Below are 22,503 nucleotides of genomic sequence, written 5' to 3' on the forward strand. Positions count from 1 at the left end.
CACTCCTGGCTCCTGCAGTAACATATTGAGACCAGTTCCAGTGCTGTAAATAACTCAAGCTGGTTTTTTTTCTTCTCTCCAACAGAAAGCAAAGCTGGGTCAGAAGTTCTGAAGCAAGAGGATGGAAAACGATCATCAAGCAGCCTATTGCACAAGCACAGTTTGTACAATCTTGCGTAAATTCATTGGAAGTTTGTACGAATTTGCCTCCAGTATTTGATTTCAATTAACTTCGACTTGTTTTTTTATTGTGAGACCCTTCAAACTGGATATTTTTGTTTAAAAGTAGAATAAAAGATCACCTTTCCACAAAGGGGCTATATGTAACTTTCAAAAATACTGCGTTTGTAGTGATTCCTCATGGCCGTTTGGTGAACTTCAGCAGTAACCTGTTGCTCGCTCTCCCTCGCGTGCTCGTCATACGTGCTCGTACGTACACAAACGAGCATCATCATCGGCCGCGAAACACTGGATATTTACCGGCATAATGTTTACAGAGGAGGTAAGTGGTCATACACATGTGAAAGTCTGTGAAGGAGTCTGTGTGTCTGTATTCATTCTCCATCCTACAAACGTCTCGGCAGGCACTGGCTGAGAGCAGGTGTGTGTGATGAGTTTGTCCGTCTTTGAGAGCTCTTAGGGCGGATAGAAGTGTGTGGAAGTCGGCCTCTGGCTGTAGTGAGAGTGTGTGATGAGTCTGTACTGTTGATCTCTGTAAGTGGAGTGGAGTGAGGAGGACGTTGAGAACGCACATAAAATGTCACTTCCTGGAGCTTTCACGGAAAATACGACCCGGGGAAAAATTTTATACAGGCAACACAGATAGACTGTAAACATCTACTTTTTCACATCAGTTAACCGTTCGCTTAAAAAAACGATTTATACATGTAAAAAGTTACATATAGCCCCTTTAAATGAAATATTTCTGCAATGAGTAAATGTAGTGGTTTCATATTGAAGAAGATGCCAGAAATCGTCCATTGCATCCTAAACTTGGTAGCGATATAATATCGAAGCTTTCTCATTGTTTATAAGCCGTATGTAGCCTGTTTTCTTTAGTGCAATTCCTAGCCTGGTTTACTAGAAAGGCATGAACATGTCAGCTTTATATCTTCCTTAAAGGTGAAAAGCACAAGATTTTATACGATTTCTACACGGTAGGTAACGATTATCAGTGCCTTATTGTAAAGCACAGAGGTCAAATGAGTGCTGCCGAACTGAGCTTCTTTCTGAGACATATCCATTAATAAATGTTGCGTGCATAATGAAGAAAAATCTGTTTTACATGGACTGAAATACGATAATTGTACATTCCTTTATTGTGATAATTATACAGCACATTCTCTGTTGTGGTTCAATATCCATAATAAGGCAATAAGGCCATGCATACCTATTGTTAGTGGTGTGACCTGAAGCAGACGTACTTGTGTTTTATTCAGCACTTTTGTCTACTTGCTTTGTTTTAAGCAAAATCCCATGTACTTAGTTTGGCCTTTCCTGCTTTGTGTGAGCGTGTGAACTCCCAACAACAACAGGATTATGTGACGTGACGTTCATGTGCAATACCAACGATATGTTTGATTGGAAAGCCTTCCCCATACAGACGTATATTTATTAAATAAAAGCCATAACATCAATTTTGTGATAGAAATGATTCTGTGTAGGATTGTTTGTCATTTGATCAGCTGTGGTAAGTCACACATATGTACATGCACTCCAATCACCACTGTTGTTTTATATGAAATAGATTTAATATAATTTTCACATACATTAATACACTCATACATATAACATAAACTGTATATATTGCATTGCACCTCCATTACACATGCTGCAGTATGTTTTTCTACTGGCCAGAATATATCTGTGGCAAATGTACTGTATACAGCCGGGTGAGTGTTTCAGCAGATGGATGCCACAGGTCATTGTAGTCACCTCATCTTGATATTGTTTCCTCAACGTCAATGTGAAGAAATCTTGTGGAAAATATACAGAGAGAGAGAGAGACCAAACACTAAAACAAACTCAGCATTTCCTATAGTTGAAACTATAGTTCGCAAACTGTAATTACTGCTGATTCACAGGCAGTTAACAGAGTTTTGTTTCTTAAAGATGCATTAAGCATTGTCCTTAATGTTTTGTGTTCATCACAAAGGAATCTGGTGGCAAATGTACAAATAACCAGAAAGATATGGACTTTTTAAAATACTACAGAGGAAACATCTTTAATGTTGAATATAGACTGCTTCATCATCAGTGTCTCTTGTACGAGTCTTTTTGCAAAAACACAAGCTTGCCGACATGGCTGCTAGTCTCTGATTGAATCAATGCTCTCAGTTTTGTTTAATATTACCAGCTCCATGTTTCAAGTCATTATTTTGTAGGACAGCCCATCATTTCTGGGCATGAAAAGTACATGTTCAAATTGAAGCCAGTTCCCGTTTGAAGTCTGTCAAATCCTGCATTGTCATTTCAGTTTCGAAGGATTTTCCACATCCTTCTTCACAGTTTCCCATGGCCGCTCACATCCACAGACATACATCGACACTGTTTAACCCTCTGCACCTTACGGTGCCTGAAAGGTGGCTGCAGGTCTGGGCAGTCCAGCTGCACTGTGAGCTGTGTAATGCGGTGCGGCCTGCAGAAGGAGCAGGACTGGAAAGGTTCCTGTGCCTTGTTGTGACTTTTCCTTCCGGAGCTTGAAGCCTGGCCACGATTCTGGCCCTGACCCGAGCTGGGCCCCATGTGTCGGGGGATGTAGAAGGAGTTACACTGGCCATAGCAGAAACGATTGACCACAGTGCGGCTGCGACATCCCTCCTCACTGACTGTCTGGCGGAGGGGCTGAGTTTTGCACCAGTCTCTGCGGAGGTAGCGCCGCTCCGTCACCACCAAGGCCTCCCTGCTGGAGGAGAGCACCTCTGGTTTCTGATGCAACAACCGGTGGTGACGTTCTGAGGACAGGTTCCCTTTGGTCTTGTACGGGGAGGGGATGGATCCCTGAGGCCGGGACTTTTTGGCCTCTGCGGTGATGCAAAGCACCCCAGCCAGGATGACCGGGATGGTTATTTTCCACAGCATTCTGCAAAGAAGAGACACATTAGTATGCATTACATTTCTGTAGTGAAGAGATGGTGTCTGTAAAATAAAACATTTGCTGTGACAGGAACATAACGTTGAAGCTGCTGTAACAAAGTTCCTGACAACATATGATGATGCACGACAGTCTCTCAGCTGCTGACATAATATAAATATTGCCAATCATGTTTCCAATTGCTTTAACGTGCATTTATGTTGAACCTGCTTCACAGAGTAGCCCTCCAGGCATCATTGAGGAAATGAATCCATCACCATGGCCTCCATTTGTCAGCAACTCTGTCATTACTTCTATTTGCTTTCCTCCAGGCTACGCAACTCTTCCAAAAATAAACAAAGGCCTGCCATCAAAGGATTCACTTAAACACCCGTAACGAGAAGGGGAAGTTGATTTTATTGGTCCCGTCGCCGGGTAAAATAATTAGGGCTTTGCTTACTTTAGTCATGAACTATGCCGCAGATATGTAAACAGGCATTAGAGAGGCCCATCTGCATGTTATTAGGGGAAGAGATGAGGAACGCTACAGTGCCCTCTGGGAGTCCACTCTTCTTCTCTTTGGTGATATACTTTGGAGGAAACTGAACTGAGAATGACCCACAGTGTCCATTATCACCATCGTGTCTTATGTATCATGTTAGCACCAGAAAGCGAGTGTCATCTAGAGAAATGACTCCACCTCCATTCAGGATGGAGTATCCGCCCCTGCGCACGCTGTCAGCTTTTGTGCCAGCACATTTTTGACCATCACTCTAGCATCTTTTCAGCAGATGTTGCTCTTGACAAGCGTTGCATGACATCAAGACAGAGATTCTGACAGAGAACCAAACTGCCTCAAGGCCATTGGCTGCTGCTATTCACAGACGCTTCTTTGCCGTGCAAATTTCAATGTATCCTTTCTTCCTCCCCTGGACATGCAACTCACTCTGACATGGAACAAATGACTTTATCATAATCCACTTTGATCTCAGCCTCTTTCTAATGCCCCTGACCCTGAGGTCATGGCAGTCTGTCCGAAAAACTGCACCAACACGTCGGCCTGTATATCACTATCCCAGCAGCAATGGCCTTAAGCTAGACAGCAGCTGTTTGTCCATCAAGTAGAGAAGTACCAGACTTTTTCTATAGAACATAAAAAGATGTGTTTGGGTTACAAAGACACAGATCGACTCCACTTTTTAATTCAGTTTTTGAGCAAATCTATTCTCTTGATTCTGTGCTTTTATTTTATTTTGATTAATTGAGATCAAACCCCTGAAGTAATTAAGTATTTCAGATTATATGTAGACACTGCCAAGAAATCAGGTTAAATGCTCTACACTTACAATTAAGTTAATTGCTGATATTTGGTATTTCCTATGAGCGGATGTCCAGAAACAAGTGTATTTTTAGGTTATTTTTTTTTAAAGGAGCTTGGCAAGAAATTCAGTGTTGTACTCCTTAAATGCCTTAATCAGGACAGACACTGCTTTCAGATCTGTAGTTTCCACTGTAAGTATGCATTTTTGCATGCACACACAAGCCAGCGCACACGCCCACACACACCCGTCATAGAGGTTAGAATAACCAAACCTAAGACTCCCACTGGGTCCTTCCACCACCTACTGCATCAGGGGAGTCGTGACCCCACTCAATCTCTCCATGATCTACCTTCCATGTCCAACACAGGCTCATTTGTCTTTAGCAGCTCTGTCTTTCTGTTCCCGCTGTCTGTGTATTAAATGCACCAACCCCTGCTCTGAGGAACAGGCCCTGCTTCTGTGTGCAGCCTCTCGTTCTTCTGTTTCCCGTCTTCATGCGCTATCCATCGCTTAAAGAGGCACCCTGAGCAACAGCCTGCAAACCTTCAGGGACTCTTGAGGGATGACCTGACGGAGTGTGTACATAGGACATGATGGATGGCCTATACACGCAGCAGCAGCGCTCCTCCCAAACTCAGTGTAAGTATGATAGTGGCGGCCCTGCCAAGCTATTCTCATCAATCTCCACTGTGGGACAAATTGCAGGTTTGGGGTAGGGATTGAGGGGCTTTAGGGGGAGCAGAGAGGTGGATGGGTGGGCAGTTAGCGGTTGGGGTTTGGAGATAGAAGAAAAGTGGGTTGAAGAGTTGGTGGTGTTCGGGACAGATCACCTACAGGGAAACAAAACCAACACTGCTTTACTTAATGTCTCTCCACAAGCTGTGTCTCTGTATTTCTTTCTCTCCCCATCTGTCTCTCTTTGTCACTCTATCTGTCTCTCCCTCCTCCACTAATCATCTCAGAGTCCTGGAGACGGAAGGAGACTGTGGTTTTGTGCATTAATGCAGCAGAGACAGAACTGAACCGGACCTCTCTGTCTCTGCTACACTCTAATATTGTCCACAAACACAACTCTATGTTTTACAAGAACCACAAATACTTGAGGGAAACGCTTCACTGAACTGTGGCAGACCTTGGTTCCACAATTCAGACCTCTAATGAAATTACAAATACCAGCGAGACTGCAGAGCTAAAACAAGCCATTTTCTGAAAAACCACTATTATAGTCGCTGGGAAATTGTTGTATTATGTTTCTCAGGATGGCACAGCACCATGGTAAAAACAATAGTTCTTGTTTCTGATTTCGATGTTAGATAAAGCAATATTAGCTGTGGAAATCTCTAACATTTCAGGTTTTCTGTCATAAAATGTTTTTAAAAAGGTAAACAAGGGTCCTTTCACGTCTTTGACATTTGTACACACAGATGTACCCTCCACTAAACCCTGTGAAACATCTTCCCAGCATGCCTTCAAAGGCAGGTTAAAACAAACACAAGCTGATGCCTCAATTATCAGTGCGTCAGAAAGTCTCACACACAGACTGGTAAGTGCAGTTAATTACAGTAGAACTGCATGTAATTCACCGTGCAGCTCAAAAACCTCAATCACACACACACACACACACACACACACACACACACACACGCACACACAGGGTCTCACACACACAGTCACACACTCCCACACACAGGATATAGAGCGAGAGGGAAAGAGAGGTAAATGAAATGTTTTCACTTGCAACCAATTACACAAAGAGGAACCATGTCATTATCTGCATTTGCGGATTCTGTTTTCCCAAACTGTGCTCGGCTGTTGGCTCATTAACAGTTAGGAGGAAGGGTGGGGGAGGGGGGGGGGGGGGGGGGAGTCCTTTCAGGGGCTTTTCTCTGTAAATGTGTCTAATGCCAACATGGCCAGGAGGCTGCTGAAGGCGGTTTGGGCAGCCATTTGTCACCACAATCCATCTTGATAATGACTAGCAGCCCATATATTATGCTCTCCGAGCTAAGTGCTGGCAAGAATGTGAGGCGAGCAACATTAAGTGCTTTAGTGGAAGATGAGGGCCAATTAGAAAAGCTATGATAATACAGCATTTCTGGTTTCAGATTAGGATGGCACTACTTAGCTGCAGTGGTGAACAGCACCGTACACTTGCGCTTAAGGAGAGATTTATTAGTTTAATTCCTTAACTTACAGTCTTCCATTTAAATATCTTTATGGAGGGTGAAATAGCTTTATTATACATTTTCTCTTCCAGCTTATCCCTGATATTTATTGAAGCTGTATATTTCTGTGGAAATACACATATACAGTGGCGTATTCGAGACTCCACATACAGCTTTACCCTTACATCAAATCAGATTTTATTGATGTCATCAACGTCATTTTAAATCAGTTTGGTGTTTTTGGAAACTTTAGGATCCCTACTCAAATTTGAAAACGAAGTTCTGTGGGTTTGAACCGAGTTCTGGCTGCACAGCATGAGTTTGCAATGACTGGTGCACCATCAGGTTTGCTGTTGGTTTAAAAAAAAAAAAGAGCTTAATTTTAACAGAAAAATTTGCAACAAACTGGCTTAAATCCAGCCTTGTTTTCAGCCGTTTTAATCGGCTTTTCCTCAGAAGTTTTCTTAGTACCTGAACATGTGTGAATTACATGTGTTAAGAGTATCACTAAGGCTTCTTTCAAACACCATTTTTACTATCTTTAGAGGCTTACGATGAAGTGTTTTCTGTTGCTAAAGAAAGTGTAATGTGTCTGTGTGCTAAATCCGCTTTGACATCAGAGAGGACTGTGCAAGGTGGTGCAGTCACCACGGCTCTAAGAAGGATCAGAAGGCAAACTCCCCACCGTTCACTGCACGCATACTGTAGGAACACACGCACACACATTCACACACCCACTTGGAATCACATCAACATACACATGACTAAACAGACATACATTCATGTTACATAAACTCAAGGACGTACATCTGCTTAGATGAAGGAAAAGGGGAAAAAAAAGATTATTTTGGAAACACAGCATACAAGCTCCCTTTAAATTACACTATTATCTCTATTCACTTGAAAATGACTCCTCATATCATCTTTATGCACTGTTCAACATCCTGTCATCACTCACTAATTCTTTCACTCACAGCACTAATTCCCCCAAACCTCCAGCCACTAATTATAGTCATTTAGCACTTTATCCAGAACACCTTACAATACCTTAAAGGCATATATTTTACGATTGGGTGGCCCCCAGTGGGAATCAAACCCTTGCTGCTGGCAGAACTACTAAATAGCTGCACAACTACGGCTGGTCGAATTACATGGTTGTGTGCTTAGTCATTCAGAGAGTCACTGAATCACTCAGCCTTAATATCTCTCCGTCAGGCTCTTACTGCCCACTTTTTGGAAGTGCTGGTGTGGGATATGTCGAGCCAGCACATACTTATCTGCACTATTTGTACTACATGCAGAAAGTACATGGTACTTTTACACACATAAGCATTGTATTCATGCATATATTGCAAACGAAGTCAGTTTTAATAGAATTTAAAGCTATATTGTTGGAAAATCCTGATGGCAGATGTAAAAATGTACTAAATCATGTGGTCAATTGATGTTATCCTGCTTTGTGAAATGTCCTAAATCACAAGACGTACATTTAGAACTGGGTCATACTACCTGTAACCAACAATTTGTCAACTTTTCATCATTCTAAACATTACTTTAAAAGGTTTTATTCAACTCATAAAACAGTAGAAGGCTCGTGGTCTCTTGACTTCAGTCTAAAAGGGTTAAATGGGTGTTATCACTGTAAAAAATAAAGTCCTGTTCATGTACCTCTCACCACAATGCGAAGAGGGACAGTAACGCGTCAAGTGTGCAGTCAAGGGAAGCCGTCCACCTTCAGTGGTCCTTGCGTCCGCTTCCAGGTTTCAGTTTCCATGGCAACATAATCTGTAGTATCCTCAGGCTCCTTGTCCTTGCTCCTCTTTTTTTTCCCCCCCGAAACCACAGAAGATTCAAAGTCCCGGACACACTCAGCTTTCCATCTTCGAGGACAGGATGTAACTCTTTATTACTTTCACACTCAGACTAACTATTTGTTTTAGCTTTAAGTCTAAGAAAGAAGCCCTTCCAGGTTTCAGTCACACATCTTCTTGCCGTGGAGATAGTCTGTAGTCTGTCTTTGAAAGTGTTTGAGTCACAGTGGAGCCTGCCTTAGTTTGAATCCCCACCACCCCCTCTCCTCCTCAAGACTGGGAGGGTTTCTCCTATTGGTCCTGGTCATTGTGTGAATCAAACCAGGCTTCCCTTATTTCATGTCTCCCTTGCTCCCTGTGTCTGCCTCTATCTGATTATTTATACATTTTCTTCTTTATCTTTTATTAAAACGCCCACCCATCTATGACAAACCTATCAGCTTCTCTTTTGTCCTCTTTTAAAGTTTTCTTTACCTTTTTTCCTGCATTTGACATTTGAATTTACATTTCCAGGAATCAGATGGCATTTTGCCTCCATGGACAATAAATGACAAAATTATGCAGCTACATTGATATCCTACAAAAGAAATCCCTTCATTATCCTTCCTCTTTGACACTGTGACCACATCATATCACAATTCATAACTCCACATCCATAAATCATCATATGCATCTACACTAACAGAAGTATTTGAAAAATGCCACAACTCACACTCCTTGATGCAGCAGAGACAATACTGTTTGTCTGCTTTGTGGGTTTTGCTAAGCTGACCACTGGGATCAGAGACTGAAAAATCTGAACGCGACTCTTGGCATCAAAGAGATGAAACATCAACAGAAACTGCAAAAACGTCAGACGTGAATGATCTGAACAATAACCCCTTCAGCAGACCAGAGCATGATGACACTTTTGCATGACAAGACTTCATTTGTCTGACAAGGACAGTGGTGGTTGAAGAGGAGGATTGCTGCAAGGAAATGATTTAACACCATCTAGTGGTCGACAGGAGAAGTACACATTTCAGGAACTGTTGAAGGATTCCTGTAAGCCATTGCTTCCCAATCTAAGGTCTCTGGGCCACCCTAGGGGGCCTTATGAGGGACACAAGACTCTGTCTGCATTTGCACTTATTAACTTAAACAGTGATATACTCACTGGATAGTTTATTCAAAGGTCTGTAGATAAAACGATGTAAAAATACATTTTGCTTAACTCGAAAAATCTCAGGTTATTTAGTAGGCCACACTTTCAATTCGGGTTCCAAAGAAATCAATTTAAATTTAGGCTCATTCTTGACGGCTCTCTTTATTTTGGATCCAAGTACGGGGGGCAGGGAGACTGAAGCCGCACTGCACCATTTCCAATTAGATCAGTATATCCTGAATGATAGTTTAGATCTTTGTGTGTTCATGTAAAATAAAAATCCAAACCCAAGCAAATGTTACAGATAGAGGGCCAACTTTAATAATACAAGTAAGTAAAAGTGTCTTTAAATATGGTATAAAAATAAATGCAGGAGAGAATAACAAAGAATCATGTTCTACATCAGACAAGAGACAGCGTTTTTGTCATTCTGAATTGTGACTTTACAAGTGCAATGAAAACCATATGTGCTATTTATTGTAGTGTAATAAAATAATGCAAAGCAAAATAAGTGCACAATAAATAATCATAATTATAATCATAATATATTCTTGTATATATATTGTATATTCATTCTGCACAACACTTCCCATAGCGTGACAAAGTATCTGTGACCTTGGACCTCAGTAAAGCAATGACACTGGTTAGATTTATCGGTTTAAGTTGATGTTTTATGTTTTTCTTTTATGTTTTCCCCCCCTCGTTTTTTTTTTCTCTCTGACATCATTTGTTTCAGCTGGAAGTGAGAGATTGGGCTTCTATCCAGCACTTATGACGGAAAGAAGGATTTGACATTTTTCGTCTGGCCAGTCTGTTTCAGTGTCCTCGCAAGTCCAGCAGCAGCAGCAGCAGCGACTTTTCGTTTTGGAGAATACTGGAAAGATATCAGGTACTGTAAGAGGAGAGAGAAGAAGGAGCATCCTCTCCATGGACATGCAACATCCGGTGGACAACAGACGAACAGACGGCCCCGGCTCGGCTCGTCGGCCTGCTGAGCTGAGCGCGCATGGACAGACAATGATGACGAAGAGATGAGATGGTCTCCCTCTCTAAGTCCCAGAGAGAGAGATGGCATTGATTTTAGCATGATGGCACAAGACTGGTCAGCCTCTTGGATGCTAGTGGTTTCCCCTGCGCTGGTAAAAGAGACAAATGGAGAAGACAGGGAGGTAAAGAGAGAATAAATGGTGTGTACATCCTGTTTTTCTTTTCTCGCAAAAAAAGTCATGGGAAAAGCTGCAGGAACTCTACATTTTGATAAGCATGTAAACATTAAAGCTTGAGCTAAATGCTAAGGTAACATTACTTGCACTACTTGTGTTTTATAACCTGCAAGCATGCTTACAAAAGAGGTCACACCAAGACAAATGTAGTAATTAGTACTATCACTGTGTGAGGAAACAAGATAACAATGTTAAATGCATGGTTATGAAGTGTTTAAAGCAATATGCATAAATATTGGACATTACCTGGAAAGATCCTTCAGAACAAGTTCTTACTTTTCTGTAGGGAACAAAAGGACACATAAGGTGAATTAATTTGACCATACTGAAGATTAAAGGGACAATACATATATAAATTATATTATTTAGTAAAGTTGTAAAACCAGAAAGTATATATTTCTGTCATATTAGAAAGGGGGGAAAAAATCAATCAAAACCCTTCACTACATTGAAATGATACTTGATCCAAAAAAACATTTGCTCATTTCTTAAAATGTCTGTTGACACAATGACACACAGACGAAGTGTAGGAGGTGTGCGACCGAGCAGGTTTAAATCACATAAATACACCTGAATAAATCTGAATTATTCATCGTGTTGTGACAGCTTCAGTGTCTCCGCTAGTCATAATGGTTCCTACAAGCCTGACAGGAGTCCTGTAACAGCAACTCCATCATCCACACCTGACACAGACTGTGAATACGTTGTATTTACTCTTACTCTCTCCTCATTAGTATTCCAGGCTGACGGTGCCATTTTGTTTGACATGGTTTGCACCTTAAGGAAATTCTACCACACATGCACCCAGCTAAATAGATCCATGGCAGATATAGTACTGTTTAGAAAACGACATGTACTTGATTCTGTATTTAGATTTTTGTGTTAGCAGAATGTAGCAAGTAACAGACGACATAATTAGATCATCAAATCTATAGGACTGAAATTTTCTTTTTTTTTAAACAACATCTCTGTCCAGTAGCTTCAACAGAATAGCTTGTTATATTAGGAGTTAGGGTCCTTTCCATATAAAAGGAACAGACACCCCGTTTTGCAAAAACTACAATGATTTCCACCTTTTATTGTCAAAGAAAATGCTGTGAGAGTTCTGAATGATACTTCTCCTAGGCTTTATACCAAGAAATTTCATTTAAAATATTTGAGCATTTCTTTCTCACCTTCTTCTTGGCCTGTAATAACTCCTGGTAGGCACTGGAGCGGATGAAACGGCTGTAAGAATCACTCTTCATCAACTTGTAGATGTGTTCCTGTTGTGGAGGCAAATTGTGTTAAAATGATGTACAAAAGCGTCCGGCATAGGTACCACATTGTGCTGAATAGAAGTTAGAAAAATAAAAGTGAGTCATAGATTGAAGGGCGTGAAGATGACGCTGTGTTATATTGTGCATAATCCCCAACAGGCCTTGGATGTGATGTCAGCTTTCGTACCTGTGCATCCTCAAAGGCGTAGCGTCCAGGATCTTTGACATTCTGGGTGGTTTTGTCGTAGCTCTTGGAGTCCACGTTGATGGCACTGGGCGCTCCGGGGGCCAGAAACTCCTGCCAGATCTCCTGAACCCGAGTTGGAACTTCTCTGATGGGACGCTTCTTTAGCTCTTGGACTGCTAGCCAGAACCTGCAGGACACAAATTATCGCCTATTGGTATAGAAGCTCTTTACCACTAACTAAAAATGTTGTATAATATTACACTGTGTAAAACAGAAGATTGCATAAAAGTTGAATTACATAATCTTGCTGCAAACATGACATTACAGACAATGTTAGTTTTTAAAGTTGGAAGTTAAATCAGTCCAGCAATGATGTCTTTATGTAAATCAGCTTTTACATTGGCTCATGATTCCATGGTTTAAAATAATAAAGAACATATGCAGCCTACAAATCTGTTTAAAGAATGCTCTATAATACATTTTGACTAAATCAATCTAAAAGCATTCCCTTCTATTTAACTTATTGGATTAAGACATTTGATCCATCACCTTTGTATCAAGAAGGGTTCAGCCCTAACCCTGGCTGCAGAATCGGTGAGTTTAAAAGTAATCCATCTTTAGTTGTAAAGCGCCGCCTCATCACAAATGTTATCTCAAGACTCTTTCAGAGCAGGTCTAGACAGAATTCTTTGCTATATTAATCATGAAGACTCAACATCATAGCAAAGCACTTGGCAACATTTAGCAAAGTAACAGTGGCAAAAAAAAGTCCTTTTACCAGGCAGATTTATGGTTACAATGGCAGAAATATTGTTAAAAGTGAGCATGGTTAGGGTTAGGGTTGGGGTTAGTGATGATAACATGGGAGGACTGATTATGTTTTGTTTTTTTGAGATTTATTTTTGGGTTTTTTGTGCCTTCATGCGAGAGATAGGACAGTGGACTGTAGGACTGTGTTAAAGAGAGTGGGGAACGACAAATGGAAAAGGAACCACATATTGGATTGGAACCTGGTCCTCCTGCCTCAGGGAGGACCACAGCCTCTGTACTTGGCATGCACGAACCAAACCTCTAGGCCACCAGCGCCCTGACTGATTATGTTAATTAAAGCAGTTGGAGTTGAGCAGCTTGTATATTCACATAAACATTAACAATAATGATAACAGACACAAGACTTATATTAAAAGCTGACAGGAGTAAACTTTGATATGCTTAACATGTCGGTGTATTGCAGCATGCTTTATGTCAGTAATGTTTCAGTTCAGTTATCAGAGACTTAAAAGAAACGCAGTATCAGGTTGAGCAGAGGAGGTTTCTCACAGAGGAAACTTTATTCATATTCAGTTGTTAGCATGCATGCCTGATCCTCTGCAGCACTCCTCTTACCATGAATAAAGGGATTACCATAATATTCCTGCCCACCTGGGTTATTCCAGCCACAGCTACAGTTATGCATAATTCTAAAAAAGCTGCATCCACCAGCTGCCTCACAACATAACTTTAAGTTTGCTTCATATTGGTGATATTTAAAAGCTTCCATGTTGCTGCTGATATGAAAACCAGCCCATAATACAGTAAAGTGTGAACATTGCAGTAGGAATCTTAGCTATAAAAAGTCAATTAATTTATCTGCAATCTCTCCAATGTGCATTCATGTATTTGTTTTTCTGTGCAAATATAACAGTCTAAATGTGGGGACCCATGTGGGAACAAAAAATCTGGTCTCCTATATTTAACCATATGTTAGTCTTAAAGCCTTATATGTGGAAACCTGTGAGGACTATGATGAGGGATGTAGTAGATACAATGTGAGGCACAGTTTTTATTCTACTTTAAAAGACATGAGTGGATCATGTTGTTCTACCTGTTACTTTGGCTCACAGGCATTGGAAGAATGGATTGAAGTGTTATACATTGACTTAGGCACTGTGTACATATCTGAGGTCCTTCACCCGAGTATTTCCATGTTGTGATACCTGATAATAATGTGATACTTCAAAAAGTAGTTCCAAGGAGCTCTATTGAAAGAAAATATGTTTGGAAATGTTGAGAAAATAGTGCCTATCTCTAATAAAAGTATAAACATTAACTATCTACATATACAGAATACAAATAAACAACGATATACTCAATACTCTTTGCTATTTTTTTTAAAAGTTCAAGACAGGATTCCAATAAAGAGTATTTTCACATTGCTTAATAACTACTTTTAAATCAGAAAAGGATCTGATATTTCGCCACAGATTTGAGGCCTCAAAAACACCCAAAATCATAACCTGAAAACTACATGGCATTGAGGTTAAATAATGCAGTTAGAAAAATATTTACATCCCTGTTGGATGAACATGAGAATAAAACAGTTCCATATTTGAATGACACCCAGGAGAGGAACAACGTGTTTCCTCAAGTCTTTGTCATGCATATGAATATACCTTATTATTATGTGGTCCAATAAAAGGTTTAACAGAATCGATTTCAGGTCAATGCAGTGTTCTCAGAAGAAACATCAGTGTTGTTCTGTGTGCATGTGTGTTTGTGTGTTGGAATATGTAGAACAAGTTTTTAATTCTGTACCTGAGATTTTCTGAGCTGAACTCAGACTCCAGGAACTTGAGGAACTGCTCTCTCCCCACAGGATCTTTGAGAACCTCATCGATACCAAAAGCCCACCTCTTTACCCGCTGCTGGCCCGGCTCCTTACTGAACATGGACAAACATAGAAAAATATATTTATATATTAAGGAAGTATGTGTACAAAACACTCTACAGTACAAACTATGAATAGTATACTAACATATTCCTTTATCACCATGGTTTATTATCTGTTCTACTGTTTCTATAGAGGCATGTACTCACCTGGCCTCAAGCTCCCACAGTGTGGTGTCATCTGAGATCCAGGGGTTAGACGGGTCTGGAGGCGTGAGGAAGGGGTCGTATTCAACATACTGCTCTGTGTAGGCCAGCAAACTGTTAAAAGATATGAAAAACTTACATCAAGTCTTGTGTTGCATGCCTTTCTGTGTGTGTTACTGATGAGATGTTTCTTTCTTTAAGCTACATTGACGAAAGGAAAAGTGGAATCACCCTGACAGCGAATACTTCAGAATTTTCAGACACTAGGATAGAGACCTCCATGCTGAATGCCCGTCTCTGTTCAGTGCAGGAAATGACAAATGTACTCTTAGCCATCCAGCATCTGGCATCGTCAGTGCTGACGCTCACCCGAGGCATTGTGTCGGACAAATCACTCCTCAAGGTCAGCGGAGCTCTTAATTCCACACCATGTTTGGCCGTTCACAGGCTCAATAAACAGATCGATGGCTAAACTGAATAAAGACACGAAGAACATTGCTCACCTCTCCGCAACTTTGGACATTTTCAGTCGATGTCGGTCTAATTGCATTTGCCAAAAGGTGATCTGAAAACAAAGCAGGGAACAATTAGCATCAGTCCTCTTTAGTTGGCAATATACTGTTGGATTGCAGGTATATTTTACTGCAGTGTGTTTTTTTTTATTGGATGCTATGTGTGTTCTTTGTGCTGTAAAAAGGACACGTGCTAGTTGCATGCTAGTGTTGCACTAGTAAAGAACCGCCTGAACAAGGCCAAGCCATGACCAAGACTAAAGTGTGTAGAGACTGAGTCAAGATCAGGAAAAGAGCAGAGCAAATCCAACATTTTTACACGCTAAAAATAAGATATGGAGCGAGCAACCATCAGTGCTCCTGTGATTCAAAAATCCAAACCCTTAAAAAAATACAAAATAAGTATTAAGATTCCTAATGGATCTGCTGTCTTATTGTCCCTGTATCATGGCCTACATCTTGCAGTGTGTTGTACAATAAAACTACTTTTGGATGCATTTAATGTTTGCATCAAATCACAGAAATGATGCTATGAATCACCATAATGCACTGGCACATTCAGAGCTATAACTTAGGTTGTGGTCTTCACCAGCCTTGTCATAAAATCCAGTCATCTTCACCTGAGACCGACACTGGACTACATCCAAATTAGTAGACTGTGTGAATGTGAAATAGCATTTGACTTCAGATAGTTAAGATCTTTACATGTATAAATTATTGCATACATTTGTGTCACTTTTATTTTGAAAATCTTATCACAAACATCTTGAATTGTGGAGCAACATTTTAAAGGTCTGACCTGTTCCTGTAGTTCTTCTTCTGTGGGCTGCTTGGCCTCTGGGGCCGGGGTGTGGGTTGGGCTATGGGTGCGGATATCATTCTGCAGCCCATAAACAGACTGAGGAAAAAAAAAAGAAAAAAAAAGAAATCAACAGGAGTAGCACAACATGGAACAATAAGCCTGTTACAGTGTTATCACCTCTGACCTTAAGAGAATAGTGAGGTTGGAGGTTTCTCACCTTTCTGGTTTTGTGGGGGTTTTTCATTCTGGAGGACTTCTTTATGTCGACTTCTGTTGTATTCACACATCCTGGCTGTGAGAAATCGCAAGTTAATTCAGTTTCAATTACATTTTCACGACTTAACCTGTTTACGCTTTGCCCTCTGAAATAACACCAGAATCAGTGCAGGTGTACTGTATATGTTTCAGTTAATCCAATCCAATATGCCTACAAGGGGTGTGAAGTGATTCAGAGAAGTCTCCGGGACAATGTGTCAGATGTTGGTTAATTAAACATGGAATGTGCCAACTTTAGCTAAACAAGCAAACCAGCGGGAAATCAGAGTCTTAGTGTGCAAATTCAGGCTGATTGGACAAGAGGTCCAATCTGGGCCTCTTCCAGGAGAACAAAGCTAAGTAGCTTGACGGCTTCACTGTGAAATTTGAATTAATATTGATTATGTTGCTCCAAGGACGCATAAATTGAACTTATTTTCCAATTAAGCATGGAGCAGGGGCTTTCGGAGAATTGCAGAAGAGGAGAGCCTTTAACCTCAGGGGTAAACCAAATGCTAATGCTATGTGTGTATGAACAAGGTAAAGAGCAGCAGTGAAGCTGATGTGTTGTGACAGTTATTGATGTGGCATTTCATGTGTGTGGTAGAGGAATACACAACAGGGATTAACAGGGTGTTTACTTCTTTACAACATTCAAACGTCACAGGAATCATGAATGTATAAAGCTCACATGTATAAGCTATGAAAAGTTAGCATTTGCAATACACAACAGTATCTCAGCTTGAGGCATCACTACTGCATGTGTGGTGTAGATTCATCTTGAAATATTTACAATATCTGCAGTATGTAATCTGTGTGTGTGTGGTTTGTGTGAATCTTGCTCACTTTTGCGGGGACAATTAAGATGTTGGTGATAATGTCAGCAAAAATATCAGTGGCAAAGGTGAAGAAGGAAGACAACATCAGTAATTTCACTCACCACTGGTCTGTGCACGTCCCAGAATGCTCTTTCCTGACTGTCGAGAATTTTCCTCTCAACTTTGTCTCTTTTTTTGTCAACTCTGGGAGAGAAATACACAAGTTCAGAACTCGTTTCACAGAGCATGTAGCTTGTTCCAACACTGACATGATGCATGTACTCCATCACATGTTTAACCTGCAGTTAATCTGTGAAGTTGTTGACGTAAACCAAGAAAAACACATATAATTATATATATATCATGATAAGGGTTAAGAAGGACTCCTTTTTTTCTTTTTAAACCAACATCAGTCAGCAGAGGATCTTAAAATCTTATGGCTCTGGACATTTTCTCACTGTCTGTTCCAAAGATCAAGACTAAACTGGGAAAAGGTGTTACAGTTTACTGCTCCCTTTACTCGGAAGGAATAACAAAAAGTTCTGAAACTTAAGAAGCTGCTCTCATTGGCTGCTGTAAAGGTGATTCAAAATGACTTGGAGGCAGACATGGATACATTGATATGGTTTTTATTGTGATTGATTTAGTCAAACATTTTCTGGTATCACATGTTATTTCATGGCTATTGTATCTTATTATGGCTGTTCATTGTTTGTTTAAAGCTAGGTTAGCTGTCCTGCTGCCTGTCTTATCAGGACACTCTTGAGTAGGAGGTTTTTAATATGAATTAGCTTTTCTCGGTTCAAGGAAGCCCTGAGGCAGAGATGTGTCGATACATTTTATTTTCCTCCGTTTCCTGTGATGACTAGTACATTTTGGTTGTTTTCTCAAGATCTTGACTTATTTTTCTTGCTATAATCGGATAACAACGCTGTTTTGCTCCGTGATAATAAGTCAATTACAGCCATTTTCTCGAGATCTCAAGAAATTGATTTGTTATCAAGGGAACACCTGCATTGTTTCCCCAAGACAATGAGATGAAGACGTTGAGATCTCGAGAGAAAGTATCCAAAATTACTGAATATCAGGGGGAAACTGAGTAATATAAAATGCATGGATGTTTGTGCGCTTAGGGCTTCCATTCTGGTAAATTAAAGGTTCAGTTTAAAAGAAATAATTAAGAAACCTACTTTGCTTGTGCTTCTGCTTGCATAAAAATGAACTCCCACTTCCTGGCAAAAGCTCTCTGTAGCCTCGCTAAGCTCTCCTGCAAAGAAAGCAAACACAAAAAACAATGTTTAAAAAGGGTTTTGAGACGATTATTCTCACTTCGCAAAAAAAAAAAAGATACCATCTTCAATGATCACTGCTTCGAAAAAAAAAAAAGAAGAGATACATTTGATGGCTTCGGAGGCAGGAAAGTTACAAATGATGCTGTGAAAAACAAATGTTCTCAGCTTCAGTAAGAACAAACAGGCAACAGATGAAGCCTGGGACCAGTACGGGAACAGAACAGATCTGTGACGAGAGCAGTGCTGACACTTAAAATACCTCTTTTACTTACCGCTTCATAGTCTGCCAGCTCCAGACGTGCTTTATTTTGCATTGTTCTTTTGCAGAGGTAAACAGCTAAAAGAGAGCAACAGAGACGGATAGAGAGCGAGAGAGAGAAAGAGAGAGAGGGGTTGGTTATAAAGGAGTAACTGGATCTCAGCTTGGTTTTAACAGCCTTAAGTGGCCCTGCGTTCACTCATTTAATCCTCTCAACTGCACATTTAAACTGGCCTGCAAATCACAAAGGTCATTGACTGTGCATGGTGTCTGATCGTCTGTTACATTGTGTGTGTGTGAGTGCGTGTGTTGTGTCTGCGTGATGTCTTCCTCCACTCTCATCATCCCTTCATCCCTTTGTAAACCGACCATTATGTGGAAGCTTCATTAGTCCATTAGGCTGTTTTCATTACAGTGCATCATTCACGTGAATCAGTTGCTACATCTGAGATACTTTCACTTCCTCTAACGCTTGCCGGATTATTCCCACAGCGAGCATTACTATGTTTCCTCTACACCAACAAATGAAAGACTTGCAATGCTGCGACCACTCAACCAGACTAGTTTTTTTTTAGCATTATGAAATGTTTTGCTCTGCTGCGCTCCTCTGTACACACTGAAAAACTCATCCCAGCATCACAATCAAATCTATCATATCTGTGTCAGTCCACAGAGGCGGTGAAAGTTTACAGACTTTTTCTTTAACAAAAACAATCTGAAAAAGGGAGTAGTACTATTAAAGCTGTTTTACTGTAGAAAAGGAGAAAATCAAAAGGACTGTCACAGTAAAAAATAGTTGAACTCTGAAGGATATTTCCAAGTGCTGTTGGTGTAAAAATCAAACTAAACCTATCTTCATATTTGGGAAAATATTCAACTTTAATCATTCCAATTTCAACTTAAGTAAATGAACATGAACTTTTCTCTCCAATGTGCAGATCACTTAGATAAGGATGTATTTGTGTCTGGAGTGTTGGCTAATTCATTATCATCTAAGTCACCACAACTTGTTCCTGTCAGTACCAGACGCCACATTGACTACATTTTTCCCGCTTCTCCCTCTTGTCTGTGCTGCGTCTTTTTAAAAAGATGATGAAAAGGCTACGGTAGCATTTTCTTTCTGTTATTGTCCATTTAGGTGGAAATTGATTTTGATGTTGGGAGGGTGGTGTCATGATTTACTCTCGTTAAGTTTGCTTGCTCCTTGTTGTTCTTGCTTAGTTGTGATTATCGGTTTTATTTTGTCATTTGTATTCTTGTGTTTTTCTGGTTCCTGTGTATTTTTACTGTTCATAATCCTGAGTTTAGTTTTCAGTATTTCCTGTTTTATTTTGTAGTTCCTACCCCTTTGTGTCATTTCTAGTCTTACTTCTTCCCTTTGTGTGTGTTTCCCTCCCTTTTTGATTGCCTTCATCAGTTTCACCTGTGTCTGTTATCTGTCACACCTGTGTTTGATTGGCCCTTGTAGACAGTACCTGTGTTTCTTTCTCTTTCTATTATGAAATGTGTATGACCGTGTGCGTGCATGCGGGCTTGTATGACTGGTTGATTTGTATTTTATTCTTGCCATCATCTGCCCAGTGACAACAGATGACAATTAGCAAGTTAGCTAAATCTGGTACAAAGCATCTCTTCTCTTCTGACACTAATGTTTTTTTGTGCATTGTCCCTGATTCAAATCAACTAATGAACTAAACTAAACTTCCCTTCTGTGTCAGTTCATTGTCAGACTTTCCTCAGGGTCCTGTTCTGAAGTGTTCTCATGGCTCTAGGTTTTTTCATTTTGGTTTTTAATTGGATTTTGATTAACTTTGTTTGTACATAGAGTAAGCCCTTGTTTTTTTGTTTAATCAATCTTTTAGTTCGAGTCTGCACTTGCGTCTACCTTTTTATTCTTTACTCTGGTGAGAGGTAGCACTCAAATAAAAGTGTATTGATTCCCATCAAATACATTTAAGAGAACGTAGCATGCCTTTTAGAGACAGCAATAAGTACATACTGAATGTTCTTGTGGTAAATTGTAAGGGGTATAAGTAAGACTTAAATTTGAGTAAATTATAGATTCCTGAAAACTCTACTTTAGTACAGGAGCAAGTATTCTTTCTTAGTTACTTCATACTGTTATATCATTGAAAGAACCAATTCAGGAAGTAGAAGAAGGGAAGCTCAAAGTAATACACGCCTACTGCACTTAGACTGTGGGAAGTATCCAAAACATTTCCATTGATCTGCAAAATATTGATAATGCATTACATGTGTTTTATCTCTTTAATTTTTGTTAACATCAGCAGCCAGTATGTATCCACGGAAAAATAATCTATATTTAATGCGCTACACAAACAGTCTGCATCATTAGGCTCTGAAAGTTGTTTAGTTTAAATGCACAAGGTAGTAACACAACCACTGTCTCACCATAGTCTGTGTTTTCTGGTTCCCAGCAGTTCGATGGCCAGAAGTATGGAGTCTGAGAGGAGCAAAAACAGTTTGTTCAGAAATAAAACCAAAAAGAAAAGTCAATGATGACAGAGTACATTTAACCACATAGTTGGTGTTTTGAATCTAAAGTGTGCACTGTCATGCGAGGTGCTTTGCCCCCGCATTGCATCTGTCACAATGAAACATTTTGTTGTGTAATGGGCTTGACATGAATTCGAAAGCACATAAGCTCTTTTCAGCAAGCGTGAGAGCGGACGCCAATGTGAATCTTGACCCTCCTCAGGCACCGTTGTATAAATTGGCTTCAGATGAAAAGTGATTAAACGTAAGGAGCAAAGTGAAGCCAGCCACTAACACACACCCACAGGTATTGATTCACTTGGGTTAGTTGTGTGAAGCACTCTTGGGAGAGATCACTGACAAATAACCAGAACTGTCGATCCGAGTATGGACATTCAGAGCAATGTGTTGTTTTTTTCATGAACCTCAGATTACAGAGTACAACAACTTCTTATTACCAGCTGACTGAAGGGTTCTCCACTTCTTTCTGCCCTGTAACCTCAAAATAGATTACACAATTCTTAAGACTGCTACTGTTGCAGTTTTTAAATGGCAACATTTATTTCAACAAATTAAAAAGAGCTTCAAATATCTAAAAAAAATAATGACATTCCCATACATATAAAACATAACAATATTTATCTTAATTAAAATATATTTTTGTCACACCTCAAAATTTTACAGCCTTATATAGCTCAACATTATCTATTTGACATGATAACACTAAGACAAAATGTCTCATGACAAAATCACAGTCTACATTAACCTTCACATATGTTGTGTTTTATTGGATTTAGTTCCAGTAGTCAGAGCAATAAACCCTTGGGGCCGTCTTTTAACGTGATTTTATAACAGTTCAGAGATTTTTGGGGACAAACCTTCAGCACTAAATAGAATCAGAGGATTACTTTGATTGTTCCTACCTGAAACCTATAGAAAGTGCCGTCGTCTTTAAGAGTGAGGACGTGGTCTGAGATTGGGAAGAAGTAACCATGTGCAGCCATCAGAGTCCCTAGGTGAAGAGCCTCCACT

The 22,503-nt window shown here is 40.1% G+C and overlaps 3 protein-coding genes across 5 annotated transcripts in view; 1 reads left to right on the forward strand and 2 right to left on the reverse strand.

Moving 5' to 3' along the window:
- fmn2a (formin 2a) overlaps positions 1-1,637 on the forward strand; it is a 43,695-nt gene extending 42,058 nt beyond the window's left edge. Inside the window, exon 17 of the mRNA XM_029278319.2 lies at positions 86-1,637. Coding sequence (XP_029134152.2) covers positions 86-112 — 27 coding nt within the window. The 3' untranslated portion in view covers positions 113-1,637. The remainder of the gene's footprint in view (positions 1-85) is intronic.
- grem2a (gremlin 2, DAN family BMP antagonist a) lies at positions 1,292-8,729 on the reverse strand. Of its 2 annotated transcripts, none has more exons than XM_065959402.1 (2): positions 8,236-8,729; positions 1,292-3,082 (listed from the first exon to the last, which is right to left on the reverse strand). In XM_065959402.1, the coding sequence occupies exon 2, from the start codon at positions 3,079-3,081 to the stop codon at positions 2,503-2,505; it is 579 nt and encodes a 192-aa protein (XP_065815474.1). In that variant the 5' UTR covers position 3,082; positions 8,236-8,729; the 3' UTR covers positions 1,292-2,502. The 2 variants fall into 2 exon arrangements, with proteins under 2 accessions (XP_065815474.1, XP_020494853.1); XM_020639197.3 differs by having other exon boundaries at positions 8,229-8,722.
- A 1,084-nt stretch (positions 8,730-9,813) lies between these two features.
- rgs7a (regulator of G protein signaling 7a) overlaps positions 9,814-22,503 on the reverse strand; it is a 56,148-nt gene continuing 43,458 nt past the window's right edge. The window contains exons 5-18 of one of the 2 annotated variants that reach the window (XM_020639200.3): positions 22,395-22,501; positions 21,388-21,439; positions 18,989-19,053; positions 18,615-18,691; positions 17,547-17,628; positions 16,569-16,643; positions 16,349-16,447; positions 15,541-15,602; positions 15,041-15,151; positions 14,759-14,884; positions 12,185-12,371; positions 11,914-12,003; positions 10,985-11,018; positions 9,814-10,646 (exon numbers count right to left, since the gene is read on the reverse strand). In XM_020639200.3, coding sequence (XP_020494856.1) covers positions 10,998-11,018; positions 11,914-12,003; positions 12,185-12,371; positions 14,759-14,884; positions 15,041-15,151; positions 15,541-15,602; positions 16,349-16,447; positions 16,569-16,643; positions 17,547-17,628; positions 18,615-18,691; positions 18,989-19,053; positions 21,388-21,439; positions 22,395-22,501 — 1,154 coding nt within the window. In that variant the 3' untranslated portion in view covers positions 9,814-10,646; positions 10,985-10,997. Of the gene's footprint in view, positions 10,652-10,984; positions 11,019-11,913; positions 12,004-12,184; positions 12,372-14,758; positions 14,885-15,040; positions 15,152-15,540; positions 15,603-16,348; positions 16,448-16,568; positions 16,644-17,546; positions 17,629-18,614; positions 18,692-18,988; positions 19,054-21,387; positions 21,440-22,394; positions 22,502-22,503 lie in introns of both variants that reach the window. The other variant, XM_020639199.3, reaches the window with a different exon arrangement.

The sequence above is a fragment of the Labrus bergylta genome, chromosome 10 (assembly GCF_963930695.1).
Source record: "Labrus bergylta chromosome 10, fLabBer1.1, whole genome shotgun sequence".
NCBI lineage: Eukaryota > Metazoa > Chordata > Actinopteri > Labriformes > Labridae > Labrus > Labrus bergylta.